At 51.1% G+C, this 27,617-nt stretch overlaps 2 protein-coding genes across 2 annotated transcripts; one reads left to right on the top strand and one right to left on the bottom strand.

Moving 5' to 3' along the window:
• Positions 1–11,342: 11,342 nt before the first annotated feature.
• On the bottom strand, positions 11,343–17,292 carry Cox4i1 (cytochrome c oxidase subunit 4I1). The gene is given in 6 exon segments (XM_034522240.2): positions 11,343–11,575; positions 12,208–12,339; positions 12,743–12,910; positions 16,148–16,221; positions 17,181–17,258; positions 17,260–17,292. Coding segments are annotated over 6 exon segments (618 nt in total). The 5' UTR covers positions 17,289–17,292; the 3' UTR covers positions 11,343–11,438.
• Positions 17,293–17,311: 19 nt separating this feature from the next.
• Positions 17,312–27,386, top strand: Emc8 (ER membrane protein complex subunit 8). Its single transcript, XM_034522239.2, has 5 exons — positions 17,312–17,736; positions 24,265–24,341; positions 26,048–26,117; positions 26,556–26,650; positions 26,922–27,386. The coding sequence occupies exons 1-5, from the start codon at positions 17,515–17,517 to the stop codon at positions 27,079–27,081; spliced, it is 624 nt and encodes a 207-aa protein (XP_034378130.1). The 5' UTR covers positions 17,312–17,514; the 3' UTR covers positions 27,082–27,386.
• The last annotated feature ends 231 nt before the right edge of the window (positions 27,387–27,617 follow it).

The raw sequence follows: 27,617 nt of genomic DNA, 5'->3' as shown, positions 1-27,617 counted from the left end.
ACACACACGCACACACGCACCCAAGGCCTGGCTGGGGGCGGGGGGCTTCCTGCTCAGTTGCACCCCATGGGCAGCTCAGCCTCTGTGCCAACGCCAGGCAGCTGCGGCGTCCATGGCTTGTGGTTGCCTCGGCCCCAATCTGGGCTCCCGGTTGCTCAACTCAGCATGCTTTCCTCTTCTGCTTTTCCCAGGCAGGCTGAGTCCTGCTGCATGTGGCCCCCGGGGCTCTGCGGGCACACACAGAACATGTTTCCATGTCCCTGATTGCTTTTCCCTCCCCGGGGTTGCTAAACAGCCTATGAAGAAAGCCCTTTTTTTGCCTTTTTATTTTAAGGGAGGAGTATGACATCTGTCTACAGAGAGGTAGGTTCCATGTCCAAGAGACCAGCCTAGAGCTATCTGCTCCCCTCCTCCTCAGAGAGGCCCCAGGCCAGTCTAAGGACACCTTCAAGGTTCCAGGCAAGGGAAGCCTCAGATACTTCAGGGAAGAGTCACCCAGAGCTCACCTACTGGACAGAGGAAAGGGGTGAAGAGGAGCCTATGGGGGTCAGGGTGGAGGCAAAGCCTTTATGAAGCACTTCCTTAGAGCAATGGCTCCCAGCCTATGGGCTGCAACCCTTTGGGGGAGGTGGATTGACCCTTTCACATATCAGATATGGGGGTCGCATATCAGATATCCTGCAAATCAGATATTTAGATCATGATCCATAACAGTAGCAATGAAAATATTAATGGTTGTGGGTGCGGTCACAACGACACAAGGAACTGTGTCAAAGGGGCACAGAGTTAGGCGGGTTGAAGCCCATTGCCTTAGAGTCTTAAGGAAAGGACCCAGTCAGCTCTGGCTCTAGCTCTGAGTGAAAGCAAGGAAATTAGCTGAATGCTGTACCCTGAGCCGGAGGTAGAAATACTGACCTCCGCTGCTTTCCCCAGAACCCAGGCAATTGCCCACAGGCAACATAACAGCAAAGCCATGCCCTGCTCCAGGGCCCTGGTGTGCTCGTGCTTTGTACGAGGGTCATGCCTCGGGCCTCCAAGGGCCCTCTATTCAGCTTCCAGTGGGTAGGCATGTTCAGGCCAACCCACAAATGGCTGTCCCTCCTCCTCTACAAGAAGAACCTTTAAGCATTCCTGCATGGAAGGAACCTGCCAGGTTTTTCCAAGCCCCAAGAAGAAAAGCCTGGCTGCTCAGACATCTGAAACAAATACCACCTTTCTTGATTCCTGAGTCTTTATTCTGTAAACATCTGAGAAAGCCGTCTAGGAACCGACAAAAAAAGCATAACTCACTCTCAGCAGAAACAGCTTGGCCTCCCTGCGCCATGGCCCTGGCTTATATTATTACATATCTGAAGGTTGTGCAGGGCTTGTGGCCCAGGGGCCAGCATACCAACACAACCCTGGCAGTAACCAAGGCTTCATAAGCATGAGGGGCTAGCCCTGAAGGTAGGGCACAGCTGTCCCATGCCTGTGTGCTCTGAGAGCACAGGACCAGCATGGACAAGCCTAGATCACACATCTCAGAGGCTGGGGAACTTGGGGCAGCCCCTGCACAGGTGTGCAGGAACTTTCCAATGTTTTAAAACTGACTTCCAGCCTGAAACTCTTAGAGCCTAAAGGCCTAATGGCCTATGGCAGAGACTCACTGGGCATGGTCTCGGCTACACACCAGGATTTAAGGTCAGGAAAGGTAGAGCCTCAGATTTTGGATTCTCAGACGTTCCAGAATCTGTGTGCCCAGCCTGGTCTCCTGTTATAAACAAAAAAGCAAAAGACAATACTCGGGTGTTCCGTACCTGGGATCTCCGTTCTCAGGAGGTGGTGGAGGAAGCAGGGTGAGGAATTAAAGGTCACCCCTACTGCATGCTGCACTCAAGGCCAACATGGGCCATAGGGGATCCTGTGTTTTAATAAACCCAACTTTTAACTGGCTTGAGTGGGAAAATGGGGAAACGGGTTGGCTGTCACTGACAGGACACAGGAGTAGCCAGCAGCCAGCAGGATGGGGTCTGAGAGGTCCAGCCATGCAAAAGTCACAGTCTTACTCCGAGTCTGGGGCCCTCTGCCCTGCAGTAAGCCCAGACACACCCTCTTTGCTCCACCCAGCCTCTAGCAGAAGTCCTGGGAGCCGGAGGAGCTGGGATGGCCAGCAGGCTTAGGCCAGAGATAATGACTTGCCTGCACACCAGCAGTGAGCAAAGGATGCGTGGCTGGCCACAAGAAGGCCAAGCGTGCTCTGAGAAATGGGTTTGGGAACACAGTGGGACAAAAAGTGCCCAATGTGTCCAGAAAAACAAACTTGCAAGGCATGTTCAAGGTGGGTATGGTGCCACATATCTCTAACTCTAGCGCTTGGGAGATGAGGCAGGAGAATTGCTATGAGTTTGAGGCCAGCCTGGTCCCCACAGCAAGTACCATGCAGCCAGTGCTATAAACGAGAACTTTTTTTTAAAATAAAAATAAAGGGGATGATGGGGGGCGGAGGGAGTCTGTGCACAGGTGCTGTGATTGTGACCAGGCCAGCTGTGCCTCGGCTGCAGAGGTGAGATGTGGGAAGCAGCGCCACCTACTGAGGCCCGGACTCCTAATCCCATGGGTGTGACTTTGTGTGCAAGCAGGATACTAATGAGGTGACTCCGGAGGAAAATGGCCCTAATTGTAGTGACGGCTGTCCTTATAAGGCACCGTTGAGGAGATGTGACAGACACAAGGCAGACAGGAGAGACTAAAATGAAACACCAGAAGTTGGGTGAGCCTGCTCCACCCACCTGGACCTCAGGCTACACAAGTGTGAGAGGAGGAAACTTCGCCCCAACCCAGGTCATTGTTAAACAAAGCTCCTAGGAGATACATACACATTCAGTTCTGCTGTCTTTGTTAGGGTTCCTACCGCTGTGATAAAATGTCATGACCAAAAGCATCTATGGAGGAAAGGCTTTATTTCAGTTCTCGAGTCTCAGGTTCGTCATCCAGAGAACTTAAGGAGGAAACTGGAGGCCACATCGGCACAGAGGTCATGGCAGGATGCTGCTTCCTGGCTTGCTCCTCAAGACTTGCTCAGCCTATTACAGCGCCCAGGACCACCTGCCTAGGACCAGCACCACCCAGGGTGGGCAGGGCTCTCCCTTCTACAACAATCACTAAGAAAATACCCCACAGGCTTGCCTATAGGTCTGTCTGGTCGGGTTATGTTCTCCCTTGAGATTCCCTCCTCCCAGATGACTCTAGCTTGTATCAAGCTGACATGAAACTAGCCAGCACAGTGAGTCTGGCTCTGACCAGATGGTGTAAAGCAGGCACCCCAACATCCCAACATGAAACTCCTCCACCCACAGTCCGCACTCCGCTCTTCATGCTCAAGCATCCCAACCTGGGGTTTTCCGAAAAGGCCACAGGGACATTTGAGGAAGTATCGGCCATGAAGGCTGGGAAAGTCCTCTGGCCCTCATGACTCTACTTCCCAGGTGACCCCAATCTAAAAGGCATCCTCCTCCAAACTCCCCAGAAGGTTCTTTAAAGGAAAAAAAAAAATCCATGCTCCCTAGCCCAGTCAGCACATGGATGGAAACACAGGAGTGGTACCCGGAGCCAAGCTGTCAGGTGTCACAAGTCTCCACACACAAAACTGAGCATTGAAATCCCCAGGGGCCACACCCTCTAACCACATGTGGTCAACTCCAGACGGCATTCTCTGCCACCAAAACAGTGGCTAGTCTCAGTGGCCAGCAGAGAAGCCAATTCCTAGCCATCTCTGACTAAGCCAACTTCCACGGCTCATGCGTGTGAGGCTCCAGTCTGACCCGGCCCATGCTGTGAACTTGAGGCTGTTCTTTAAGAATGCACACAGCCAGGCTCTAGAGATGGCAGATCAGGGATTGCCCCCACCGGGACTTTCTTGTCTACTTGACAACCAGCATTTAGAAGCCATCCACGACTACCAGAACTAGACTTCCTACCCGCTAGGACCGGAGCAAGAAGCATGTGACATAATCGGTAGCATGGATAGAGGGAAGCACGGGCATCTTACACAATGTTAGTATCCTCAGGAAGGACCAGCCACCTAGCCAGTGCAGGGGGACAATGGTGATGGTCATAGCCATACCCATGGTAACAGTCATGATAACGGTGATACAATAAATCCCAGTGATTATGACGATAGATGGTGACAATGGTGGTGGTAGTTATGCTGTGCTGATGTAATGGCGGTGATGATTCTTATAATGACTGGTATTGATAATAGCGTTTGAAGTGCCGGTGGCGGTGGTGGAGATGAAACTGAGACTCCCCTCTAAAGTGTAGGCTCTTCAGCGGGAGCTGTACCCCACATATTCTATCCTCTTATGTGCATAGTGCCTTGCACATAGTAGGTGCTTAAAAATATGTTACTGATGTATTACTTTGTTCAAGTTATTGAAGCAGAGGAGCCCCACGCCAGCTGGCCCAGGTACAAGCACCGCTGAAGTTGGATGGTTTTATCTGTAAAGTTGAGCTTTCCTCCCGTCCTGTGGGACAGCCACGTTTGTCTTGCTCATAAACAAGAACACTCCTCCAAACTCAGTGAAGAACTCAGTCTGTGTCTATAGCTTTGTGAACATACACACATAGACTGTTTATATCTAAAGCTGTGGGACACACCACACACACACACACACACACACACTGACTATATCTATAACTCTGGGACACAACACACACACACAGACTATTCAGACTGTATCTATAACTTTGGGATACAACACAACACACACACACAGAGTTATAGAAATACCTTTGTAGATATACGTTACACACACACACACATACACACACACACATACACACAATGACATCTTACTCTAAGCTCTTCAGGCCCCTGCCCCACATGCCCAGAGGTCTCCAGAAACTGAGGCCAGCAGCACAAACACAGGCTGTTTAGCCACTGTGGAGAAAACACTTCCCTCTCTGGCCCTGCTGCTCTGCATGTGAGGAGGGGTGAAGGCTAGCCCTTTGGGGGAAGGATCTTCTCAGCTAACTGGAAGGCAACTCCATGTTCTGAGTGGACCTGAAACGAGACCACACCTCAGCAACTCTGTGTTCAGAGACAAAGGACATCAAGACAAAAAGGAAAGCCTCTGACCCAGGGCTCGCTTTTCACCCCAAGCCCCACATTACCATCCACACAGTGACCGACTCCCTGAGTTTCCATTTCCTCGTCCTCGGGGCTGTTTGCAGCAGAGAGAGGCGGAAACAGCTGGGTCAGATGGTAACACATGGTGAGAGGTAAGCTGCACTGTCTAAAGCGGCTGGCGGCACTTGTCCACGGGCCTGAGGATGAACATCCCACCCTCTCCTGGTCAGAGTTGTAGCACACTTAAGAAAATGATCCAGGGAAGGCAGCAGTCCTTCCCCGGTGTGTGGGATAGGCCTGTGGCCCTGCAGATGGAGACAACTGTGTCACTTCCTTGGGGACAGCTCTGCGTCGTGTGTGGAAGTAGTTATTTCTATTTTAAAACTATAGCAGTATTGTGGACACACAATTCCCATGGATTGTCCAATCAAACAGTGTCCACATCTCACAGTATGTGGCCAGTGAGAACACTCAGCATGTAAGGCCGGCCTGAGGACCGGGGCCTGTCCTCCGAGACCCGCACGCTAGGAGAGACAACTTTCACAAACTGTCCTGGGACCTCCACAAAGGTGCTATGTATACAAACACTAACACAATTAAATACATATAATTTAAAATGGTTTCAAATTTTAAGAACTTGGAAACATTTTAGATTTAAAAAACCATCCTAAATTTAATTTTTTTTTTTTTTAATTTCTAAGAAAGGTCTGGCAGCTCACCCCTTGGCATAGCGCGGTTTTTGTGGTTTATGAAGGCGAGGTACAGAAGCAGGAGAGCCACTGGTGGCCCAGGACTAGCATGGAGTCCTTGCGCCCCCTGCTGTTCATTCGGGATGTGACCGCCAGTTTCCCATGTGCCAGAGATTTTTCCTGCTGCTGAGAAATTACCTAAAGAAGCAAGCTTAAGGAAGAGTTGATTTGGGTTCATAACTCAAGGGCAAAGTCGGTCGTGGCAGGGAAGTCATCCATGATGGCAAGAGCACGAGGCAGTTGGTCACGCAGCATCTGCAGGCGGGAAGAAGTGGTGGCTGCTGGTGTTCGGCCCACTGCCTTCCCTTTATTCTGTCCAGGCCCCAGCCTAGGGAATGGTGCCTCCCACTTTTAGGGCGAGACTTCACACTCAGTTAACCCAGTCAAGACGATCCCTCACAGGTGTGCTCAGAGGCTTTATCCTAGCAGGTTCTGAATAACGGAGAACTAGTAATACAACCATCACAGGCCGCGCATGACACTAGATTACACACAGAAAAAGCTGAATCCTACCGGAGCTACCTGCTTGGTCGTGGCAACCTCTGCACCCCTTCCCTTTCTGCCTGTTCAAAGGTTGAGGCTCCCCATTAGGTAGGGCGGTGACTCCCAACCTTGCCTAATTTCCAGGAAAACCAACTTGTTAATGTCAGTTTGACCCCTTGGACCCTGTTCAGCACCTCACGGGTGGAGAGGCCACACCTATATGTCCAGGCGGTTTCCCAGGGGACTCCTAGGAGTGAGTATGCAGTGACTTGGATCACTGGGGAACGTGACAGACACAGCACCCAGACTAGCCACCTTTGAGCTCTTATCACTGGTTGCCAGGGAGTCCTGCCGCCACCTGCATTGTGACAGCGGTGCAAACTCCAGATGTCCCGAGAGTCCTGTGTCCTGTTGCTAATGAGGCTCTGGTGACCATAGCTTCTGTTCCACCAGGAACCACAGTTCAGGGCTCTGTGGGATGCCAGGCGTCCTGTGTGAGCATGGTGCATGTTTGCTGAGTCTACTTTATCGGTATTGCCTCAGGACTCCACAGGTATCGGCCAACCAGGCAGCACTCAGAGCTGTCTCGCCACAATCGTGGTCTGAACTGACGGTTAAATCAGGAAACTTCAGGGCTAAAACTTGCTGCCTTAGATTTTCACCTTCTGTTCCAAATTCTCCATTTTGGAAAGTACAAGCAGCCAGTGACCAATGGATTGGCACCATACCCAGCGACTATCAAATCACTGGATCATTTTCTTTTTTTTTTTTTTAATGTATGTGAATACACTGTCACTCTCTTCAGACACACCCAAAAAAGGCATTAGATCCCATTACAGATGGTTGTGAGCCACCATGTGGTTGCTGGGAATTGAACTCAGGACCTCTGGAAGAACAGTCAGTGCTCTTAACCACTGGGCCATCTCTCCAGGCAACAATCAGATTCTTAGAGGAACACTCTCCTCCTCAAGAATGAACACCTGCTTTCCATGCTCACTCCCAGGTCTCACCTGGTTCATGCCTAGATCAGCCTGGCACGGGCGTTTTTGGAAAGGAGTGAAATCCAGAACATCCACCCTAAAGCTGCCGGCAGCCTGCACTAGCTCAGCAGGCAGCTGAGGGAGACCCTTAGGTATTTGGGTTTGGCTGCTTTCAGTGCTGACTCATGGGGGAAGGGAGGCAAAAAAAAAAAAAAAAAAAAAAAAAAAAAAAAAGATGAAGTTGTTTCAGAAGGCCGGTGGAGGGTGGGTGGGTGGGATTAAAAGCAGGAACCACCACACTGATATTGTTTAGGGCTGACTGTGGTAACACCCATAGGGTTTGGATGTGTTCCTTTACTAAGCACTTAGGAAGCACCGACATGCAGGTACTGTACCGGGTGCTCCAACAAGGCCAACATGGGAGGCGTATGTCTGAATTGGGTCCCACATCATTCAGTCTTGGCTCAGATTTCCAATGCTCTCTGCACTGATTGCTTAGGTCTCCGAGCGCCCTCTGCTGCCCAGAGCTGAGAATACAGTGCATGGAATTAGCTGCGGTAAGTGCCTGGGAGCAGAAAACCCCTTTAAAAGGCATCTTGGGACAGCAGGCTCCCATTGCCAAGCCTGATGACCTGAGTTTGACCCCAGGGTAGGAGAGAACTGATACCCACAAGTTGCCTTCTGACCACTACACACTCAGCATAGCACCCACTCCCAACCACACAAAGAAAATACATACTAAACAAATAATGCTTAAGATTTTTTTTTTTTTTTTGTCTTTTAAAAAACAGGATCTCTCTATGTAGTCCTGAAACTATGTAAACCAGGCCACCCTCAAAAACCTGCCTCTCTTGGGTACTGGGATTAAAAGCAGGAACCACCACACTGATATTGTTTAGGGCTGACTGTGGTAACACATGCTTTTGATCCCTGTACTCAGGAGGTAGAGAAAGGTGGATCTCTGTGAGTTCAAGGCTAACCTGATCTACAAAAATGAGTCTAGGATAGCCAGGGCTGTTACACAGAGAAACCCTTGTCTCAGGGGAAAAAAAAAATTATTTTTAAATCCTGTGTTTAGGGGGCGGGGGCATGGTTCCGATAGTGCAGGTGCCGGCAGAGTCCAGAGACGATCAGGTCCCCTGGAGGGAGAGCTGCAGGCAGTTGTGAGCCATCTGGCTTGGGTGCTGGGAACCAAACTCAGAGGTCCTCTGCAAGAGCAGAACACGTTGCTAACCACTGACCCATTAAGCCAGCTCCAAATTTTTTTTTTTTTTAAAAGAACACAGCCTCAGCCGGGCGGCGGTGGCACACACCTTTAATCCCAGCACTTGGGAGGCAGAGGCAGGCGGATTTCTGAGTTCGGGGCCAGCCTGGTCTACAGAGTGAGTTCCAGGACAGCCAGGGCTACACAGAGAAACCCTGTCTCGAAAAACAAACAAACAAACAAAAAAACCACAGCCTGGCGCTGTAGCCCAATGCCTGCCTGTGTGTTGAGGCCTCAGGTTCAAGCCCTGTACTGCCCCAGAAGGGGTAGGGATATTTGCACTTATTGAGATCCCTCCCTTTGCAGACTTTATGCCATGGTGTGGGATCCAGGACTCCCCGACCCCAGCCAGTCCTTGAAAAGCCTCACAGGAGGGCCAAGGTGACTCCCCACCAGCTCAGGCCTAGTGGAGTGCGACCCCCTGCCTGCCTGTACTCAGCAGCGGCTGCTTCTCAGAAGCAATGTAAGTGGTGTCCAGTTGGAAAGCAAAGAATGTAAAAACGCGAAGTGACCAGAGACAAAGATGCCACACCTGGATGCACAGGAATGCTCAGAGAAGGGGCAGGTGCAGAGCCAAAGACCCACCGCTGGCCGGTGGGCAAAGAGCACCGGGCACATGCGGACTAAATCCACTGCCTAAAGCCGAGTGCAGTAGAGCTGGGCATGGTGGTGCTAATATCAGAGGGCTGCCATGAGTCCCAGGCCGGCACACACAAACTATCTTGGAAAAGAAGACCATTTCCCAGGATGGGGGTGGAGTTCAGGTGGTATCTGGGGGCTCCCACACCCTACAGTTGCTTAATGGAAGCAAGGCGTCCAGGGTAGAGACCAGGTCTGGCTCTGGTTTAGGTTCACAAGCAAAGGGAAGTTCCATGTCTTTCAGTGGCTCTGACAGGAGCTGCAAACCCAGGGAGGGATGTGACAATTGTTCGTGGTGAAGCTGCATTCCCAGGCAGAAGGTCCAAGCTGACATGGGAGGGAAACCTGAGAGAGCCATCAGCCTTAAGCACCAGTCCCAGAGGGGACTTCAACCTATGATGTAAGTGCTCCACTGAAAACCACAACCACCACTGGGACTTGAATTTATGTAACAAAAATACATAAGAAAACGCAACCAAAAAACTAGAATCAAGTACACAAGTTTCAGTGAAAAACCATGACCTGTTGCCTCCACAAAACCACTAATCCTACAATAAGGCTCCCAATAAAAATCTAGAAGCCAGAAATGGTGGCACATGCCTTTGATACCAGTACTCAGGAGGCAGAGGCAGGGAGATCTCTGTGAGTTCAAGGCCAGCCTGGTCTCCAGGGCTAGTTCCAGGACTACACAGAGAAACCCTGTCGCAAAAAAAAAAAAAAAAAAAAAAAAGATTATATATGTCTTATATATGTCCAAACAACTAAAGACATTAATATGCTCCCAGGGGGAAACTGAAATAAGGATGGCAACTCAAGCACTGTCAACGAGAACGCTTCATCAAAGGCTAGGATTGCTAAACTCAATTAGAATGTTGAGTGTGAAAATCTCAAAAAGCCAAATAAAGTTTTCTAGATCATATTGGAGAAGCTACAAGGGGCCCATGGCTCCAGGTTGGCTTGCTGTCCGCCATGCAGACAGCCTAGGCCCTGCTCAGACTCCTTGGCCCAATCAATCCCCTTTGTCAGAGCCAGGCTTCCCTAAGCACCCTCTTGGCAATGCCTGTTCCTGCTGCTAGTCCAAGCACCAGGATCTCTTCCCTTCCAGACAGGGTCTCTGGTGCTTACATGGGGTAAGGCAGTAGCGTGCTACATAGCCCTGGTTGACCTAGAACTCACTGTCAGCCAGACTGTCCTCAAAGTTACTGTAATCATTCTGCCTCTACTTCTGTCTTCTGAGTACTGGGATGGAGGATGTGGTCACCATGCCTGGTCTGCTCTGCACAGCCCAGTGGTTACCTCTATTCAATGGTGACAATTTTAAGAGATAGAAAGTCTCAGAAGGAGCTCAGGGCAATTTCTGTGCTACTACACAGGATCATGTCAGGCCACCCTCGCAGGATTTTAAAACCATGTAAAAATGTCACACCTACAATCTCCCAAACCACCACAGTAGTCAGTCTAGTTTCACTTTTTTTGCTTGTTTTTTAAGACAGGGTTTCCCTGTGCAGTCCTGGCTGTCCCGGAATTCAGAGATCTGCCTGCCTCTGCCCGCCTCTGCCCCCCATTCCCCACCCCCGAGTGCTGGGAGTCACCATTGCCTGACAGGTGCGATTTTTATATACTCTTCCTCAACAAGTTAAAATGCAAGTCCCCTGGGCTGGAGAGATGGCTCAGTGGTTAAGAGCACTGACTGCTCTTCCAGAGGTCCTGAGTTCAATTCCCAGCAACCACATGGTGGCTCACAACCATCTGTAGTGGGATCTGATGCCCTCTTCTGGTGTGTTCGAAAACAGCTACAGTGTAATCATATAAATATAATAAATAAACCTTTTTTTAAAAATGCAAGTCCCCTACACAAAATATACTTACCCATCACAATGGGTAGAAACACTTGTCAGGACGGGTGACCAGAACTTGACCACATCAAAATGGAAGGCAAACACCAAGTCCCCAGTTGTTCTGTCCCCCACACATGCACCCTAACACACATCACACAAAGTATTAATTCAACTAGCAAAGTCCTTAAAACCCTCCTCACTTCCACTATGAAAGAGAAACCTCACATCTCAGCAGACGGGTACCTTCATTTAGTGACCGCCAAAGAATGAAGCACACAGGCATCACGTAAACTGGTCGTTTATTAGCATGGACCATTGGACACGGCAGCTTCCAGCATGCCGAGGGAGGGAGGGGGAAGCCGGCCGGGCAGCAGGCTCTCACTTCTTCCACTCATCCTTGTCGTAGTCCCACTTGGCGGAGAAGCCCTGAATGGGGTTGGCCTTCATGTCCAGCATCCGCTTGGTCTGCATGGCCACCCAGTCACGATCAAAGGTATGAGGGATGGGGCCATACACTGTGGTACAGAACAACTCTGTGAGGAAGGCTGCCCTGCTGGGATGACACTGCCCAGGCCTTCCATGGCTCAGGTTCTCCCCAACCACAAGCAAAGCCACCTGCCCCAGCCCCTCTCTCACACAGCCTGTAGTAACTCCTATCTGTGAAAGGTCAGCAGGGAAGAAGAGGACTGGCATGTTAGTAATCTGCAGCCACACTCAGGAGGGGAGGGCCTGCTCAGAATGCAACACGACCTAACCCAGAGAGAATGCACGTCAGAGAGCAGGCAAGCTCAACAGTGTCCACACACTATGGAAAAGGCCTCACACCCCCAGATTCCAGATGCTCAGGAACAGTCAGCCAGCCACGCAGCCCAGCCACGCAGCCAGCCACGCAGCAAGTGGGTCTCCTAGCTCACGCTATGCAGTCCTCTGTGGACATGAGACTTACTGAAGCAGATCCAGGGCTACAGAACATGGGATGCTACACAAAGCAAACCTATCTTGCTCTGCCACAAGGACAGCTGGCCATGCAAAAGGCACACTCTATCTCATAACTGTTCCCATGATCCTGGGCTTGGAGGCCACATGAAACCCCAACAGTACCAAGAGCTACAGCTCTCCTGGGCTTCGCCTCACCCTCTCCACTTACCGTAGCTCTTTTCCCAAATCAGAACGAGTGCAGTGAAGCCAATGAAGAACATGGCCAAGCCCACAACTGTCTTCCACTCATTGGTGCCCCTGTTCATCTCGGCAAAGCTCTCGTTAAACTGGATGCGGTACACTGACAAGATATATGCAGGGCAAACGTAAAGAACACGTACAGAGGGCTCAGCCCTCCTCCCTGAAGAAACCCATCCCAGGGACAGCACAGGCTAGGCTAGAACATGCAACTATGCACAGATCTGCGCTCACACACCAGCACACATAGAGAAAATGCAGAGCTGACTGTGAGCAAAGCCCTCGGATGTGAGGTCACATGGCTCACCCATGTTTTCACAGCACATGGTATTCAGCTGATCTTTCGGCAAAGCCACACCCATCCTGTCTACCAAAGAGCTCTGCTCCTCACTAAAGGCTAAGCCAACAGTATCGAGTAGATATCCAGAAGCCCAGCCAGGAGATCTGATCTAGTCCAGTCACCTGCACACACTACTGAGTTTCTGTGCACACCCTCTGATACCTACATTGGACTTTCTCATCCCTGGAAAGGCTGCTCCAGTCGGCCTTCTCCTTCTCCTTCAGGGCCTTCTGGCTGGCAGACAGCATCGTGACATGGGCCACATCAGGCAAGGGGTAGTCACGCCGATCAACGTAAGCAGGGAAAGCATAGTCTTCACTCTTCACCACACTCCCTAAAACACAGCAGGCAAATCTGAAAACCTGTGTGGATGGGCATCTAGGCAGAAGGGTGGTAGCAGGTCAATGGTTAAAGGAAAGCCTGACCTAACCAAACCCTAGGACTTACAGTCACCAGAGGCAGGACCAGGGCTGAGGGTTATCTGTTGGACAAGCAATTGGACTAAATGAAGACCCAACCGCAGTCTCACACTCAGAACATAAAACTCAAAAAGGAAAGGCGGCTGTTGCAGAGTGACCCCAGCGGCCTCATACACGAGCTACTACTCACTAGTTATTAAGGACTTCCCACGTTCCTACTGCTCACTAAGGCTAACTCTGGACATATATGGATGGGCTTGTCAGGAAGCAAACAAGCGTCTCTACCTCCATGGCTCACACTGTGAGAACCAAGCATGACATGACACGTGGGTCCCCCTCGAGGAAGCAGAAGGTGGCCCTCGAGACTCCAAGGGAAGAACGCTGTGTTCAATAAGCAGACCCATGACAGGTCACCATGACAGATCAGCTCTGTTTTCCTTGGATGTTTCCACTTAAAACAGTCAAGTCAGCCCAAAGTGAGCAGTAGAAAAAGCCAGAGCCGAGGGGAGGCTCCTGCTGCTCCATCACAATGAGCATGCACCCAGGCCTTAAGCAGTGCTGTGGTCTTCCACCTGTTTATTTTGGTGCACAAATGACCACTGAACCTCCACTCTTCTGTTCATCCTCATCCCCACAGAACCTGAACCAAAACAGCCAGAATTACTCTCCCACTTTAACTCTTCGCATCCCATGAAGTTGGGCATGACAGCACACGCCGAACCCAAGCACTTGGCAGGCTGAAGCAGGAAGATCTCAAGTTTGAGACCTGACTGATCAATCACAGAAATGCTGTCCTAACTAAAACTAGGAGACGATAAGAAAAAGAATGGCAGCTAATGAACATTCTTACCAAGTTCAATACACACACACCCTCAACCCTATTTCTCTGGCTTAAAAGACCTGGATTGCAGCCTATTGAAATAGATGTAAATTAGCATGAGAATGTTCCAGAATCAATCAACTATGATGATAATGGTACATACCAGCCAACTACACTAAAAAGAAGTGACTTCAGTGGCCCAATGTATTGTGTCAATTACAGTTCAGTTATCAGACTGCCATAAACTCTCATGGTCTCAGAGCACAAAAGCCATAAAACGCTATATTCTAGATCAAGAATGGGTAAGTTATTTTCTAGGTACACTTCAAGCTTTGTGCCTGTCCCAGGGACCATAGGAAAGCAAAGGCTGAACACTCCTCTTTCAAAGGACAGAGGTGCAGAGCCCACAATTGGCTTCCTCACAGTTGCAGTCACCAGTGCAGGACCAGGCTCCCCCAGGCCCACCTATGCACGAGGCAGGGAGGTGACCTCACTTAAGCCGGTGGCCTCATTAGGCAAGGACTGGCAGCATCCCCACCTGAACCATGAGAAGCACGGCAAGACAGTGATCGATGGGGCCATGCCCAGCATGAAGACAAGTCCCAGCAACCAACCTTGCTCCTCATCTTCATTTGGGCCTAAAGGCTGTGGGTGAGGGGGGAGCCAACAGCCTTACTTCCAAGTAGACTCAGGTTATAGAAACCTTCCCTACCTACCTAGGCATATGCCAGGCCTCAGACGCCCTTAATGCCCTCAGTAAGCCTGAATTGTTGGGGAAAATTTACAAAATAAGAATAAAAGGGAGGAAAAAGCAAAGATTCTGCATTCAAAAGATTACTTCTCACCCAAGGTGAGTGTTGCTGGGCTGGTCAGGCATTAGGGTTCAGATCCTTTCTCAGTCATGTCTCACCACAAATACCTCAACTGACAGCAGCGCCCCAGCAGAGTCCCAAAACGTCCTAATACTGTAAGCACAGAGGACAAGGAGATTGCAGCTACTTATCCACTGGCCAAATTAAAAAAAAAAAAAAAAAAAACAGCCAAGCCAAACTGAAAAGTGGTCTTGTCACAGATGTCTGTTCTTGGAGGTGGAACCTGTCTTTCCAGCTGGTTAATAAAAGAGAGACTTCCTTACCCAACACCTTCGACAGACAACACCTATGTCTCAGCCCGCACCTACGGTGCCCCTCGGAGAGCAACAGCACACAGCACGGTCAGAGCGCGGCCTCACCAACCACCAACATGGAGGCCGCTGCAGGAGAATGCACGCTGCTGCCTGGGCTTCTAGATGGACAAACCTCACTCTCCAAACTTCTCATCTGCAGCCCAAGCCTCACGCCTCACACCTCACACCTCACACTGCTGCCCTCCAGCAGCAGACCCTTCTTCTAGAAGCCTTCCAGAGTGCCAGCCAGGCTAACACTACCTTCACGGAGCCAGCCCACTCCCTACTGCAAGCTCTCTGTGGAAGGTCCACCTCGCACACAATCTTATTCTCGGTGCCTAACACTGGAACGAAGGACATGCTTCATAAATGCCAAGCTGAGGTGGTGATACGCCAGGCTCAGAACCAAAACCCTGTGTGTCTGTGCAGTTCAGCTGAGAAGGCAGATCCTTAAGACACCAGGAGCTGGTCCGTGACTGAAATGAAATCCACACAGCTCAGACTCAAGCCCAGCAACCTCCCTTTGCTTCCCCTGCTTCTGCTTTGACAACACAGTGGGGCTTCATACATTTACAGAGTTCTGTGGAGGCAAATGTTACAGTAAGCCATGGAGACAGACAGAAGGACAGAACGTTACAGCTGTGGTACTGTGCCTTTAACCACAGCACTGTCAGGAACCCTGTGAGTTCAAAGCCAGTCAGAGCTACACAGTGAGACGGGAAGGGAGGAAGGAGGGGAGAAGGAACAAGGGAAGGAGGAGGGAATGAGGAAGGAAGGGTAGGAGGGAGAGAGAGAACTAGAAAGAAACGTAAGAGGAAAATAAATCAAGCCAAGACCCAGACTAATAGGATTTACCCATGCTCCTTCAAGCAGACAAATGCCCCGTTCAAATTCTCCCTAAAATCCCTGCAAGGTCAAGTTGCCAGGCATCTTTGTTAAAATCCCAGCACAGGCTCTTAGACATAGGGGCAAAAAGACATTAAGTTAGCCTATTTGAAAGTAAAAGTCCTTAGCCAGGCACGGAGGTGCACATCTTTAATCCCAGAAAATGGGAGGCAGAGGCAGGTTAAGTCTCTGAGTTCCAGGGCAGCTAGAGAAACCCCATCATGAGAAACCAAAGAGAGAAGAAAAAAAAAGGGAAGGAAAGGAAGTAAAAGTCCCACTCACCATGTGCTCGAAGGCACACCGAAGTAGAAATGGCTCTCTTGCCAATTAGGCTAAGTGCCCTGGTAGCCAACATTCTGAAAGACAAAAACGTACATCGCTAACTGAGAGAAAACACCTTTTAGCAAAAGTCTTTTTGCCATGGAACATTAAGGAAGTAAGTGCAACTTATTCCCCCAATGTTAAATGCTTTTTGTTGTTGTTATGACTTCATCAGCTTTTGAAGGCGCAGACTGGCCTGAAAGCTTCCACTGTGTCTTCCTCTACCCCATAAGGGCTGGCATTACAGGCCAGATGCATGCACCCAGGATCCGGTATTTATTACTGATGCGAAGGCATGAAGTAGCACCGGAGAATGTTCTTCTACTTAGTATGCATTTCCGGAGCTTCCTGATATCAAACCAAGGGCTGATGTCAAACCAAGCCATATACATAGCTTTGGCCAATTTAAAAAAAAAAAAAATACTGGCTTCTTAAAAATTAACATGAAAAAACCGAAATAACTGAAACTGCTAGAACTCGGTATAGCTGTTCCTCGCTGTGGACTGGGTCTTATTTTAAAAATCGACTTGCGCAGCCTGCGAAGGGCAAGCGGAGGAGGCCGCCCAGGGCCTAGCCCTGGCCGGCTTCCCGTCCCTGCGGCCCGCAGGCGACCGAGATGACCCTGTCACCCGCCCCAGCGACCCGAGCTCCACGCCTCACTTTAGCACAACCCCTTAGATTCGCTCCCCGAGAGAGAACGTCTGAGCCCGAAATGATAACGCCCGGGGCGGCAGAAATCGTAGCGTGACGTCAGGGCTCGGCCCGCTGTCCCTCGGGCCTGGCGGAGCGGGAACGCCCGATGCAGGGCAGGCCGGATCCGAACGGCAAACGGGGATCCAAGACAACAGACCCGCGCGGGAAGCGGGCGCCCCAAGGTCACGGAGCTGCTCAAGTCCCCGGCCCGGGGGCGCCGCAGAGGCACCGCTCCCGCCCCGGCGTTCCAGGTCCTCGGCCCTCGGCCGCGCCGCCCTCACCCGCTGTCAAAGGCCGTCACCTGCCACTGCTGCCCAGGCGACCGCCGCGACCGCCCTCTACACCCCGGGTGCTCACGACCGGAAGAGCAGAGGCCGCACCGGAAGAGCAAGACGGTGCCGCGAAGCATCGCGGGAATCGAGGAAGCCCCGCCCACGCCCTCAGATTCCGATCGCGGTGCAGCAACTGTCGCGAAAAGCGGGAGCGGGCCGCGCTGCTTTCCGGCAGACGCTAGCGGCTACGCTTTCCGGCGGACGGGCTGAGGCAGGCGGGCGGGAGCCTGTGTCAGCGTGCAGCAGCGGGGTCGCGGTTTGTCTCGTGGTGCGTTGGTCGCGACGCGGCCATCTCGGCTCAGCATGCCCGGCGTGAAGCTGACCACACAGGCCTACTGCAAGATGGTGCTACACGGCGCCAAGTACCCGCACTGCGCCGTCAACGGGCTTCTGGTGGCCGAGAGGCAGAGGCCGCGCAAGGAGCATCCTCCGGGCGCGGGCAGCCACACTCTCTTCGTGGACTGCATCCCGCTCTTCCACGGCACGCTGGCTCTGACGCCCATGCTGGAGGTGGCGCTCACCCTCGTAAGCTCGGGGCCACGGCGGGGTTCTGGGCTGGGCGAAGTCAGGCGTCCTTCGCGGGAGGAGCGTCTGCTCCCGGGTAGGCTGAAAGCGAAGCAAGCTCTCGAGGTTTTGCAAAATTAACAAGAATCTGCGTGTGCTGTATATTCTTAAAACCAGCACTCGGTATAGGGAGGCAAGCGGATCTGCTATGAGTTCGAGGCCAGCCTGATCTACATAGTGAGACTTGCGATTGGGTAACGTTTAAAATTTCAACTTAATGTGCGTGTGAGACCACAAAGGAAGACGCCCATACCGTGTAAACCTCTGGTTTGACAGGCTGTGTTTTGTCGGCCCACTTGCCTTTCCACACACACACAACACACACTCCTGACGTTGAAGACTATTGCAAAACTTGCTGTTTTAGCAAGATTACAGGTTATAATACCGTCTGCTATTTCTGCTTTTGTAATCAAACTTGCATTCTCTGCTCAAGAGACAATTGCAAGACCAGAATTATAACTTTGTGGAGTTGTTCTTTTATAAAGCCCTGGACTGATATGTTATGGCCAGGGGCAGTCCTGAGGCACCTGAGATGCAAATCAATCCTGCTGCCAGTATCTGAATAAAAAGCTTCCTGACCCTGAATCACCCAGTCTCAATACGGCTTCATTTACGTCTCAGAAGGAGCTCTGAAGTTAAAACCTGAGCTGGCCAATGCTAATCCTGTCTCCCCTCCCCTTTGAGTCAGAGACTTGTTTTGAGTGTAGCCCCCTGCTAGCCTCCCTCTCCCTGCCCTTCCTGCTGTAAATTCCTGAGAACTGGGATTACTGGTGTGACTAGCATTCCTTGACATTTGTTTATTTGGGGTTTTTTGAAGGGGTGGTGGGGTGGGGACAGTATTTCACTTTTTTGTGTTTGGCAGGGTTGAGACTCTTCGGTAGACCAGACTAGCCCCCTACACACAGATAAGCCTGCCTCCATCTCCTGAGAGCTAGGACTAAAGGTGGGCACCACCACGCCTTGCTCATCCATTACTTAACTTACATTAAAACACCAAAGGAAATTTCTGGCAGAGTACAAGTGCCTTTAGGCAAATTGTCTTGTCACTCTGTTTGGGTGTGAGTGTGTCCTGAAGAATTATTGTGTGGGTTTTTTTGTTGTTGCTTTTTAAGACTCTTTCCGAGCAGGAGGAAGATTTGTGGGTGATACTTAGTTCCTGAAGAAGAGTGCTTTTAGTGCCTGAAGTATCTCTTGGGGATTCCTGTGCATATTTCTGGCCACTGTCTTAATTGTTCTGTTAGCAAGGGAGTTGCAGGTGGATGCATCTGGATCCTGGCTGGGCCCTGCCTTCAATACTAGGGCAGGGTTCTTGGGTTCTCCCTTGAGCCTGACTTGCAGTGAGTTGAACCCAGGGCTCAGTTATGCCTGCATTGGTAGTTATCTGACAAGCTCTATGCTGAAGAGCGCAAGCACCGGCTAATGGAGGAGCTGGAGAGATAGCTCAGTGACCGGTTGCTCTTGTAGAGGACCTTTCCTAACTAGGCCAGGCACCTACAGCCAGTAACTCCGTCCCCAGACTCCCTCCTACGGCATCCGTAAGCACTGAACTCACATGCCCATGCCCACTTGTAGGCCCTGAATTAAAAGTAAAACAAGGGCCAGGTGAAGTGACCTTTAAGTTCTTAAAGTTCAAGGCCAGCCTGGTCTACAGAGCTAGTTCCAGGACAGCCAGGGCTATATAATGACACCATGTCTTGAAAAAGAAAACAAGGTTTTTTTTTGTTTTTGTTTTTTTTTTAAGACTTTTTTTTTTCCCCATTAAAAAAGTTGGCTCATCAAAGCAGGAGGATTAGGATGGTCAGGGCTTTCAAGTATCTGTCCAGCCCAGCACCCCAGGCCGTGTGACCTGCCTGGGGGCCTTCGTCAGAGGCAGTCTGACTATAACTGTCTTGGACTCTGTGCACCAAATGCTATGATTACCTCACCACATACCCACAGAACATATTCTCTTTGTCTTTTTATAAACACATCAGTGATGAACTCCAATGCCCGGGGACTCTCTCCCTCAGGTTCTGGTTAATCTATCCCTTCATCTCCTGCCAGCCTCTAGTCTCAGATGAGCCACCCTCTGGTTCAGGTTGCAGACTCCACTTGAAGGACTGGGGTCTGACAGTACCTCTCCAGATGGTGCATCTGTCCCAGGATGTGACCCCCACACCTATGGGAGCAGCAGAGTCCCTTGGAGCAGTAGGCCCACTGCTCCCTGTCTCTCTGCGCATGCCTCCTTACCCTCTGCTATGGCTCTTCCAGACACACAGAGTTCCTAGTACTACTGTTCTCTCCTGCACATGCCCTCTGCCCTGAATATCCTCCACCACTCCCCCTGGGCCGTCTAAGTAGCCCTGTGGCACCTGAGCTTCTTCCTGTTTGTTTACTTTGCAGCCTTGCACACTGAAGGCCAGGAGAGGTCTCTGACTTTGGAGCCTGCTACTGCAGGCTGTGGAAGTTTTAAGGGCAGCAGGCAGAACCATTGCAGTTACTTCGGTGAGGCCTCATCCTGCTGCCGATGAGCTCACACTGAAATGGTTGTTGAACATGGTAAAGACAAGCCAGCCACTTCTTAACAGTGCGCTGCCAAAGGGCAGCATGAGACTCCTTTGAAGGGATTTCTATTATCATTTTCCATTAGACAAAAATCCTTGCATTTCCGGGTGCTTTTCATCTGTTTAAGTACTTATGCCTATTATTTATCCTCAAGCCCTTTGACGTAGGCAGTGAAGGAATTACTCCTAATAGCAAAAACCCATAAAAAGGTTGGTAGGGAAATTAGCATAACCCTGTTCCTCTAAGCCCCTTTGTCTTCCCTCTGCCTTGGTTTCTGCTGCTACAGTGGCTGTCTGCACTCTGCTCAGATGACTTTATTACCATGATATGGTTTCAGGCCAGTGTCCCTCCTGCAGTCTCCACTCCATGCCCCACAGCTGCTGCCCTATCTGCTCTGGGTACTGTCCCTTTCAGCAGCAGCAGCCCCCACTCCCCCAGCTTCTCTTCCAAGGAGAAGTCAGGGCAGCCTGAGAGGTAGCTCATTGAAGCCCTGAAGGCCTGCTTCTTGCTACAGACAGGTTTGACCAAGTTACCCTCCACTTGGTGGTGCAGGGTCAGGTGTGGTGTGGCTCTTTCCTTGCCTGGTCTCGGGTTATTATGGAGTCACCTGAGATGTACTGCAGTGCTTAGATACAGTGTTAGCAAGCTTGCGGAGAGGGACCATCTGTGCAGAGTCTTAACAGGAGCTAAAGGGTTGGCCCTGGCCCCTCAACTGCTCTCCAGTGTTTGAGCAGAGGGGTCAAGCTCACACCCAGCTAAGAGCTTTCTCCTTCCCCTGTGAAGGTGAAGATATTTATGAGGGAGCAGAGTGTCTGTCTGAGGTTCACTTATCTCCCTGTGGTCCTGAACAGCTGTTTGCTATTCTGTGCTGTTCTTACTAAACTACATGGTGGAGGCCTGGGTTTTCAGATGCCGTACTGGGAGGATACCCATTAGCAGAGGTCAGCTTCAGGGTTGTGTTTTATCTTGGCCCACTTGGGAGGGAGCAGGTTACTTGACTGTGTACTGCCACTCCAGGCCACCCAGCTTTTCATGGGGCTTTTGGGCTTCCCTCGGGGCTCTGGGGCCTCTGTATGGCTGTCCAGCAAGTCTATCCGCATCTACTACCTCACTCTTCAGAGGCCACCTAATCCTGGTTGGTTTGTTTTGTTAATTATTTAGGGGCTAGAGAGATGGCTCCATGGTTCAGAACACTGGCTACTCTTCAGTAGACTGAGTTCAGTTCCCAGCACCTGTGTCAGGTGCCTCACAATAGTTTGTGCCTTTAGTTCCAGGGAATCTGACATCTTTGACCTCCACAGGTACCTGCGTTCCGGTACACACACACACACACACACACACAGAGACATACACATAATAAAAATTAATATACCTTTAAAAATGAATTTATGTCATGTGCATGGCCTCTGTGTATGTCTGTGCAGCGTGTGTGTGTGTGTGTGTGTGTGTGTGTGTGTGTGTGTGTGTGTGTTTGTGTGTGTGTGTTTGTGTGTGTTGCTTGTGGAAGCCAGAATGTCAAATCCCTGGAGTTATTCAGTTGTGAGCCACCATGTGGGTGCTCTATGAAAAGATCCAGAACTCTTAACTACTTAGTCATCTCTCCAACCCTCTTCCCCTGTTCTTAAAACATTCGCCTGCCTCTGTATGCAGGAAGGGGTCTGTTTCCTGGTGGATGGGAGACAGAAACATACAGTGAAAATTCTTCGCAGTTCCTAGAGCCAAGCCAGAGCTTTTATGGCCTGGTTTACTTTATGCCTCCCCATAGAGTTCTCAAAGTTCCAGGTCACAGCATTACGTCCTCCACTGGAATTTATTTGGGTGCCTGGGATTTTTATATAGGAATTCGTCCTTACCAGACACGGGGAATGAAGCATGTATTGCATTTGTCACAGGAGTCAGCACAGTCTGGCTGTGCTCGGAGAACAAGTTCAAAGTGGTATTGTATATATTTGAGGCAGATATGAGTCCTGGACCTTTTGTCTAAAGAGCCAGATGGACTCTTCACTGAAGGCTAATTCTGTGTTGTTGGGGCATAAAATATGTGTTGTGCCCCAGTAGTAAATACAGCGCAGCTGTGGCCAGCTGAACAGACTTCAGAAGATACTCACAGGCAGGGGTTGCCCTTGATTCTCTGTGTAGGAGCAGAGTAAGCATGGGGCTCCTTGAACAAGTCAGCGGGTGTGATATGGAGACAGATGTGGTCAGGAGGGTGTCACTGTGGGCCCAGGAAGTCAGGCTAGAAGGGGGGTGCCCAGAACTTGCAGGAACCAGCCCCATTGTAGACTGCTCACCTGTGAGATAAGGAGTTAACCTTTTATGCCACTGTATTTGAGTGCCTTATGTCAAGAGCAGTAAATAGAAAATAGGTGGGGGAGGGGGGAAGCTGGCCAGAGGTGGGGTCCCCTGCAGCAAAGACAGGTTCAGCTTTGAGTTCAGGGAAAGGGGCTAAACCCAAAATCTAGAGTAAGGCTCTCTGCTGGTGCGTGGTGATAAGTTTGGGAAGGGAAAGAAACTTCTAGGTAGGGGCATTTCTAGTACCTGTTCCCTTAAAAGGAGATGGTAACACGTGACTAGCTTTGCAGGGATTTGTGCAGTGGAGCCATTATAAATATTTGGGGATGTAACTCTAATCTTTTGGGTAGATGACCAGCATTTTTAGCTGGTTCAGTGAGCCCTGGTTTTGTCCCAATATGGTAACTCATGAGTTCTTGGGAATTTGGGAGTATTCTATCTAGTCCACGTGAGCCAGGGACCCTAAGACCTGTCTTAATGTGGTTTTAGTCATGAAGGGCAATAGGGTCTGAACCAGCTTCCAGGGGGGAAGCAGGTTTTAAAAATAGGCGTTTTGTTTTTTAAGACTATTTTCTTGGACCTGGAAGTGGTGCCAACATACGCCTTTAATCCCTACACCCAGGAGCCACAGGCAGGCAGATCTCAGAGTTCAAGGTCAGCCTGGTTTACAGAGTGAGTTCCAGGATATCTAGGGTTGTACAGAGAAACCCTGTCTCAAAAAAGGGGGGGGGGGGAAGCAGTCGTCTTATGCAGTTCAGGTACCACTGTGGTGTCAGCGGGCTGCTGGCCACAAGCTTAAGATCTTTCTGCCTGAGTTCCCAAATACTAAAGCCACAGATATATGCTACCATGTCCAACTTACATTGCTGGGGGTTGGGTTTGGGGCTTTAAGATTTACTTTATTTTTGTGTATGTCTTCCACGGGCAGGCATTAGACCTGCAGAAAGCTAGACTGGGTGTGATAAGCCACAGAGCAGGGCAGTTCTGAAAATCTGTTGCTGCTGTTTCCAGCACAGGACAGGAAGCATGCTGCACTGCAAAGACATGGGTGGGTGCCGTTTGCAACCGTCTCATCAGCCTGTTTATAGTACTCTGTCCCTGGCAGGCATCACAAGCAAGTTACTGAGACTGTTAAAGCCTGTATTGAGGACTTCAGACAAGACGGGGGTCCTGTCTGGACCTGTTCCTATCAACTATGCATACTCAGAACTTCTCTGAACATTCACTTTCCTTATTTACAGAGGTTAAGCTTTAAATGCAGCATCTCCAGCCTTCTGTCCTGTGTATCTCAGATTCTAAGATAGCGTAGGTGGCTCAGCGTATTTGAGACAGCAGTGTCACAGTGTGGAAAGGCTGGAACCAGTTTTAAGTGATGAGGATTTCTCAAGCTTCAGGATGCTTCCCTCAGAGCCGTGCACACACACACACAGACACACACACACACACACACAGTGCTACTGCTGTGTGGTGTTGGCTGCTGTGCCCAGTGCGGCCTGTGTGGGAAGACTCTGCCTCTGGGCCCTGAACTCTAGTGTTCCCACTTGATTGTAGTCCGAGGAAGGACCATTGGAGGTATGGGTTGTCCATTCAGAGGAGGGGTGCACTGTCGCAGACCTGGTGCTGAGGTCCTTTTCCCGTTTCTGTTCCTCTCAGATTGACTCGTGGTGCAAAGACAACAGCTATGTGATTGCCGGCTATTACCAAGCTAACGAGCGTGTGAAGGATGCCAGGTATGGGTTACACACTGAGGGTGGAGGGTTCGAAGCCACAGAGCCATCACCGAGGTGATCTTGACCCTCTATAGGCTTCAGTTGGCAAAGCCTGTGCAAGTTGTCACCTCCCACTCCCTGCTTTACCAGTGTGCAGGTGACTGGCCAGATGAGCAGCCAGGGTTTTGTCCATGGCTCCTTTGTTGTTCAGGGAAGGAGCTCAAAAAGAGGGGAGCAGCCACCAGGTCTGCCTGTGTCCACAGCCTGCTGCCTCCCACTCCCAAACAAGAGGCTGTGGACGGCAGGGTCACTCTCCTGAGTGAGTAAAGTGGTTTGGGGTTTGGACCTCTTAGAATGGGGACCTATGGTGAAAATCTGGTCTTTGGTACCTGAATTGGCTCCAGGTTCCTGCGCCGACGATGCCCCCACCTCTGCTCTCTCTTGAGGAGGCTGAGTTTCTGTCTGCTTCAGTCTGGGCCCCGTAAACCTAGCCAAGGACACCTTCTGTCAGGGTGGCTTAAGGAGCTAGTAGGTGGGCGATTCCTGAAGGGGTGGGCCATGGATGGATTCCGGAGCTGTGGACAGGGACCAAGCCAGTGACAGCAGCCTCCATCCCTTAGCCCTCCAGGGCCAGCGAGGAAGAGCTGATAAAGAAGGCCACCTCCAGAGGAGCAACATCCTTTGGCCACGGGACATGGCCAGCATCATGATAGGTCCCACGTCAGGGAAGGGAGGCCCAGATCAGTCGTACTGATGTCCCTCTTCCATGCCCTCTGCTGTCCTCCAGAGGCTTCCTTTGGCTGCAGCCAGCTAGAAGCCAGGGGACAGCTGGAAAATACCCACACAGTAAGTACTGGGGTTTTCTTGTGTGGTTAGATGGAGCCAACAGACCCCAGTGTGCGTATGTTGCGTGGGCGGTAGAATGGCCCACAGGCTCTTCTAGAAACGAAGCAATGAGCTGGAGATGCTCCACTACTGTCACTGAGGCTTGGGGGTTTTCAAGAGTGGTGCCTTCTCATTGAGTCAGTCAGGAAACTCTGGGGCTGCCTACACCTGTGAAAGCCCTGGGCTCAGGTCCCCTGGCTCTATGGCCACCTCTTGTTCTCTGTGCCCTCTGGCCCTTGATTCTTCCTCTGTGTGGGTGACAAGTGCTTGTCCACCCTGCACAAAAACTGCTGTGGAGATGGCTGTGGAGAGCCACACAACCAACTCTGCTGAGCCAAGCGGAAGAGGGCAGGCTATGGCCACAGAAGTTGTAGGCCTCTCCCAGCAGCGTGGCTGGGGAAGCATTGTCAGTGTGAGGTGTCATTGATCAAACAGTGTGAAAGCTCACAGCCAAATTGAAAGCTGACAGCACAGGAAGATGAAAAATGCCTTAGAGTCCTAAAAAGTGGCTTGATTTAAAAAGAGGATTCAGTTGTTAGGCCCTGGACCTCTGTGACAGTTCCTGTGGATAAGCCACTTGGGGAGAATGCAGATTCGGCTTCCCATACAGTCCACAGCCCAGCAGGTTGTCAGCTGCCCTAGGCCACACTCCAGGAAGCATTTCCCTCCAGAAGATGCCCAGGGTCCTCCTGACATTCACAACCTGAGTCATCTCTGGAGCTGACAGGCACCGTCACTGGCTCCATCCCACTTCCTAACTCAGGTGCTGGTGAGCTGTACTGACGGGACTGTTGGGCTCAGCTAGCTAGAGTATTGTAGAGCTCAAAGATCCTTCTCCACAGCCCAAACCAGGTGGCAGAGAAGGTGGCCTCCAGGATCGCAGAGGGCTTCAGTGACGCCGCACTCATCATGGTGAGTCTATGGGAAGTCTCCCTCGTGCTGTTTGAGCTTCCCTGCCAGGGCTGCCCCGGCTCCAGGCCTTAAGTGTTTAGTCATGGTGATGGGTGAGTGAGTACTGCAGCCAGCATGACATTGGGACAGGGGCTCTCACCTCCTGCAGTCTTGGCCTGCTCTCCAACCTCACTAGCCCAAAACCCTGGTGGTGGCCCAGTAAATACCAGGGCCACTGGGCAAAGCCTGGAGGTTGGGAAGTAGGGCTGCATTACACAATCTGAGAGTGAGGGAGGGGTCTGGTTGGGGCACACTGCCCAGCTTTGTGGAAAGGTGGGAAGAGCTCATAATCACCCTGCACCACAGAGTCCCTTGGTATGGACATACCTGTGCTGCTCGCATGGGAGCCCAGGCCCGCCCTTGTCACACTGTACTCACGCCTGTACCCTCCCTTCTCAGGTGGACAACGCCAAGTTCACGATGGACTGCGCAGCGCCCACCATCCACGTGTATGAGCAGCATGAGAACAGGTGGCGATGCAGAGACCCACACCAGTGAGTGCAGCCCAGTGTAGCCCAGCCTTGGCCTGGGCGGGCTTCTGTGTAGTGTGGGGTCTGGGTGGTACATCGTGGTCTCCACAGACACCTCCAATCAATGTTTGCTTTCTGATCACATGGATGCCTCAGCCAGGTTCCTCTAGGTTCTTCAGTGCCCCATTTGGGGGGACCTGTCCATTCACACAAGTCCACGTTCCTGTGTCTCCCAGCAGCTGCTCAATCCTTAGCAGACTGGTAGGTATGAGGCTGACTTCTGTCTGTCCTGCAGCGACTACTGTGAGGATTGGCCGGAGGCACAGAGGATCTCCGCCTCACTCCTGGACAGCCGCTCCTATGAGACGCTCGTGGATTTCGATAATCACCTGGACGACATTCGGAGCGACTGGACAAACCCTGAGATCAACAAAGCAGTTCTGCACCTGTGCTAGGCGTGGCCAGGACTGGAGAGCGCACTACAGAGAAGATGAAAGCTTATTTTTAAATGGAGAGGAATAGTGGGTTAGCCCGAAGGGAAGCTGCAAGTCTGATGTGTGCCTTGAAAGGAAGGGATGTGGTCAGCGTCCTGCAGGGCGGGGCTGTGGAGAGAGAGCCGAGGGCTGCCTAGGCTTTGGGGTCTCAGTCCTGTACTGCCGGGTCCTGCCCGTAAAAGTTCTCTCTGCTTGTCCCAGTTAACAGGAATGGGACATGTCTGCATTCCCATTAAACAGTTCTATCTAGCCTTTTATAATCCTGAGAGGATGTATTTCAGTCTTTACTCTGGTGAGTGTGTGGGTCTTCTTAGCCTAAGCCTGCTCCAGGATCCTGACACTGGCACATCATCTGAGCAGCCAAGTAGACATGGGCTGAGCCAGCCACACTGCTCCACAGGCTGCACTGTGGGATTGGGCAGTGCTGTTGCCTGAGAAACCACAGCACATTGGTGATGAGAGCAAAGATCCCAAGAGAAACCAGTTCATCCTGACTC

This window comes from Arvicanthis niloticus, chromosome 18 (genome assembly GCF_011762505.2).
Source record: "Arvicanthis niloticus isolate mArvNil1 chromosome 18, mArvNil1.pat.X, whole genome shotgun sequence".
Lineage (NCBI taxonomy): Eukaryota > Metazoa > Chordata > Mammalia > Rodentia > Muridae > Arvicanthis > Arvicanthis niloticus.
The sequence above is the reverse complement of the archived record's forward strand: the minus strand, read 5'-3'. Positions and strand labels throughout refer to the sequence as shown.

Coding starts and splice junctions, on each gene's coding strand:
- Emc8 (XM_034522239.2), top strand. CDS start 17,515: ATGCCCGGCGTGAAGCTGACCACACAGGCCTACTGCAAGATGGTGCTA. Junction 17,737..24,264: donor TGGAGGTGGCGCTCACCCTC/GTAAGCTCGGGG, acceptor TGTTCCTCTCAG/ATTGACTCGTGGTGCAAAGA. Junction 26,118..26,555: donor GTGACGCCGCACTCATCATG/GTGAGTCTATGG, acceptor CTCCCTTCTCAG/GTGGACAACGCCAAGTTCAC.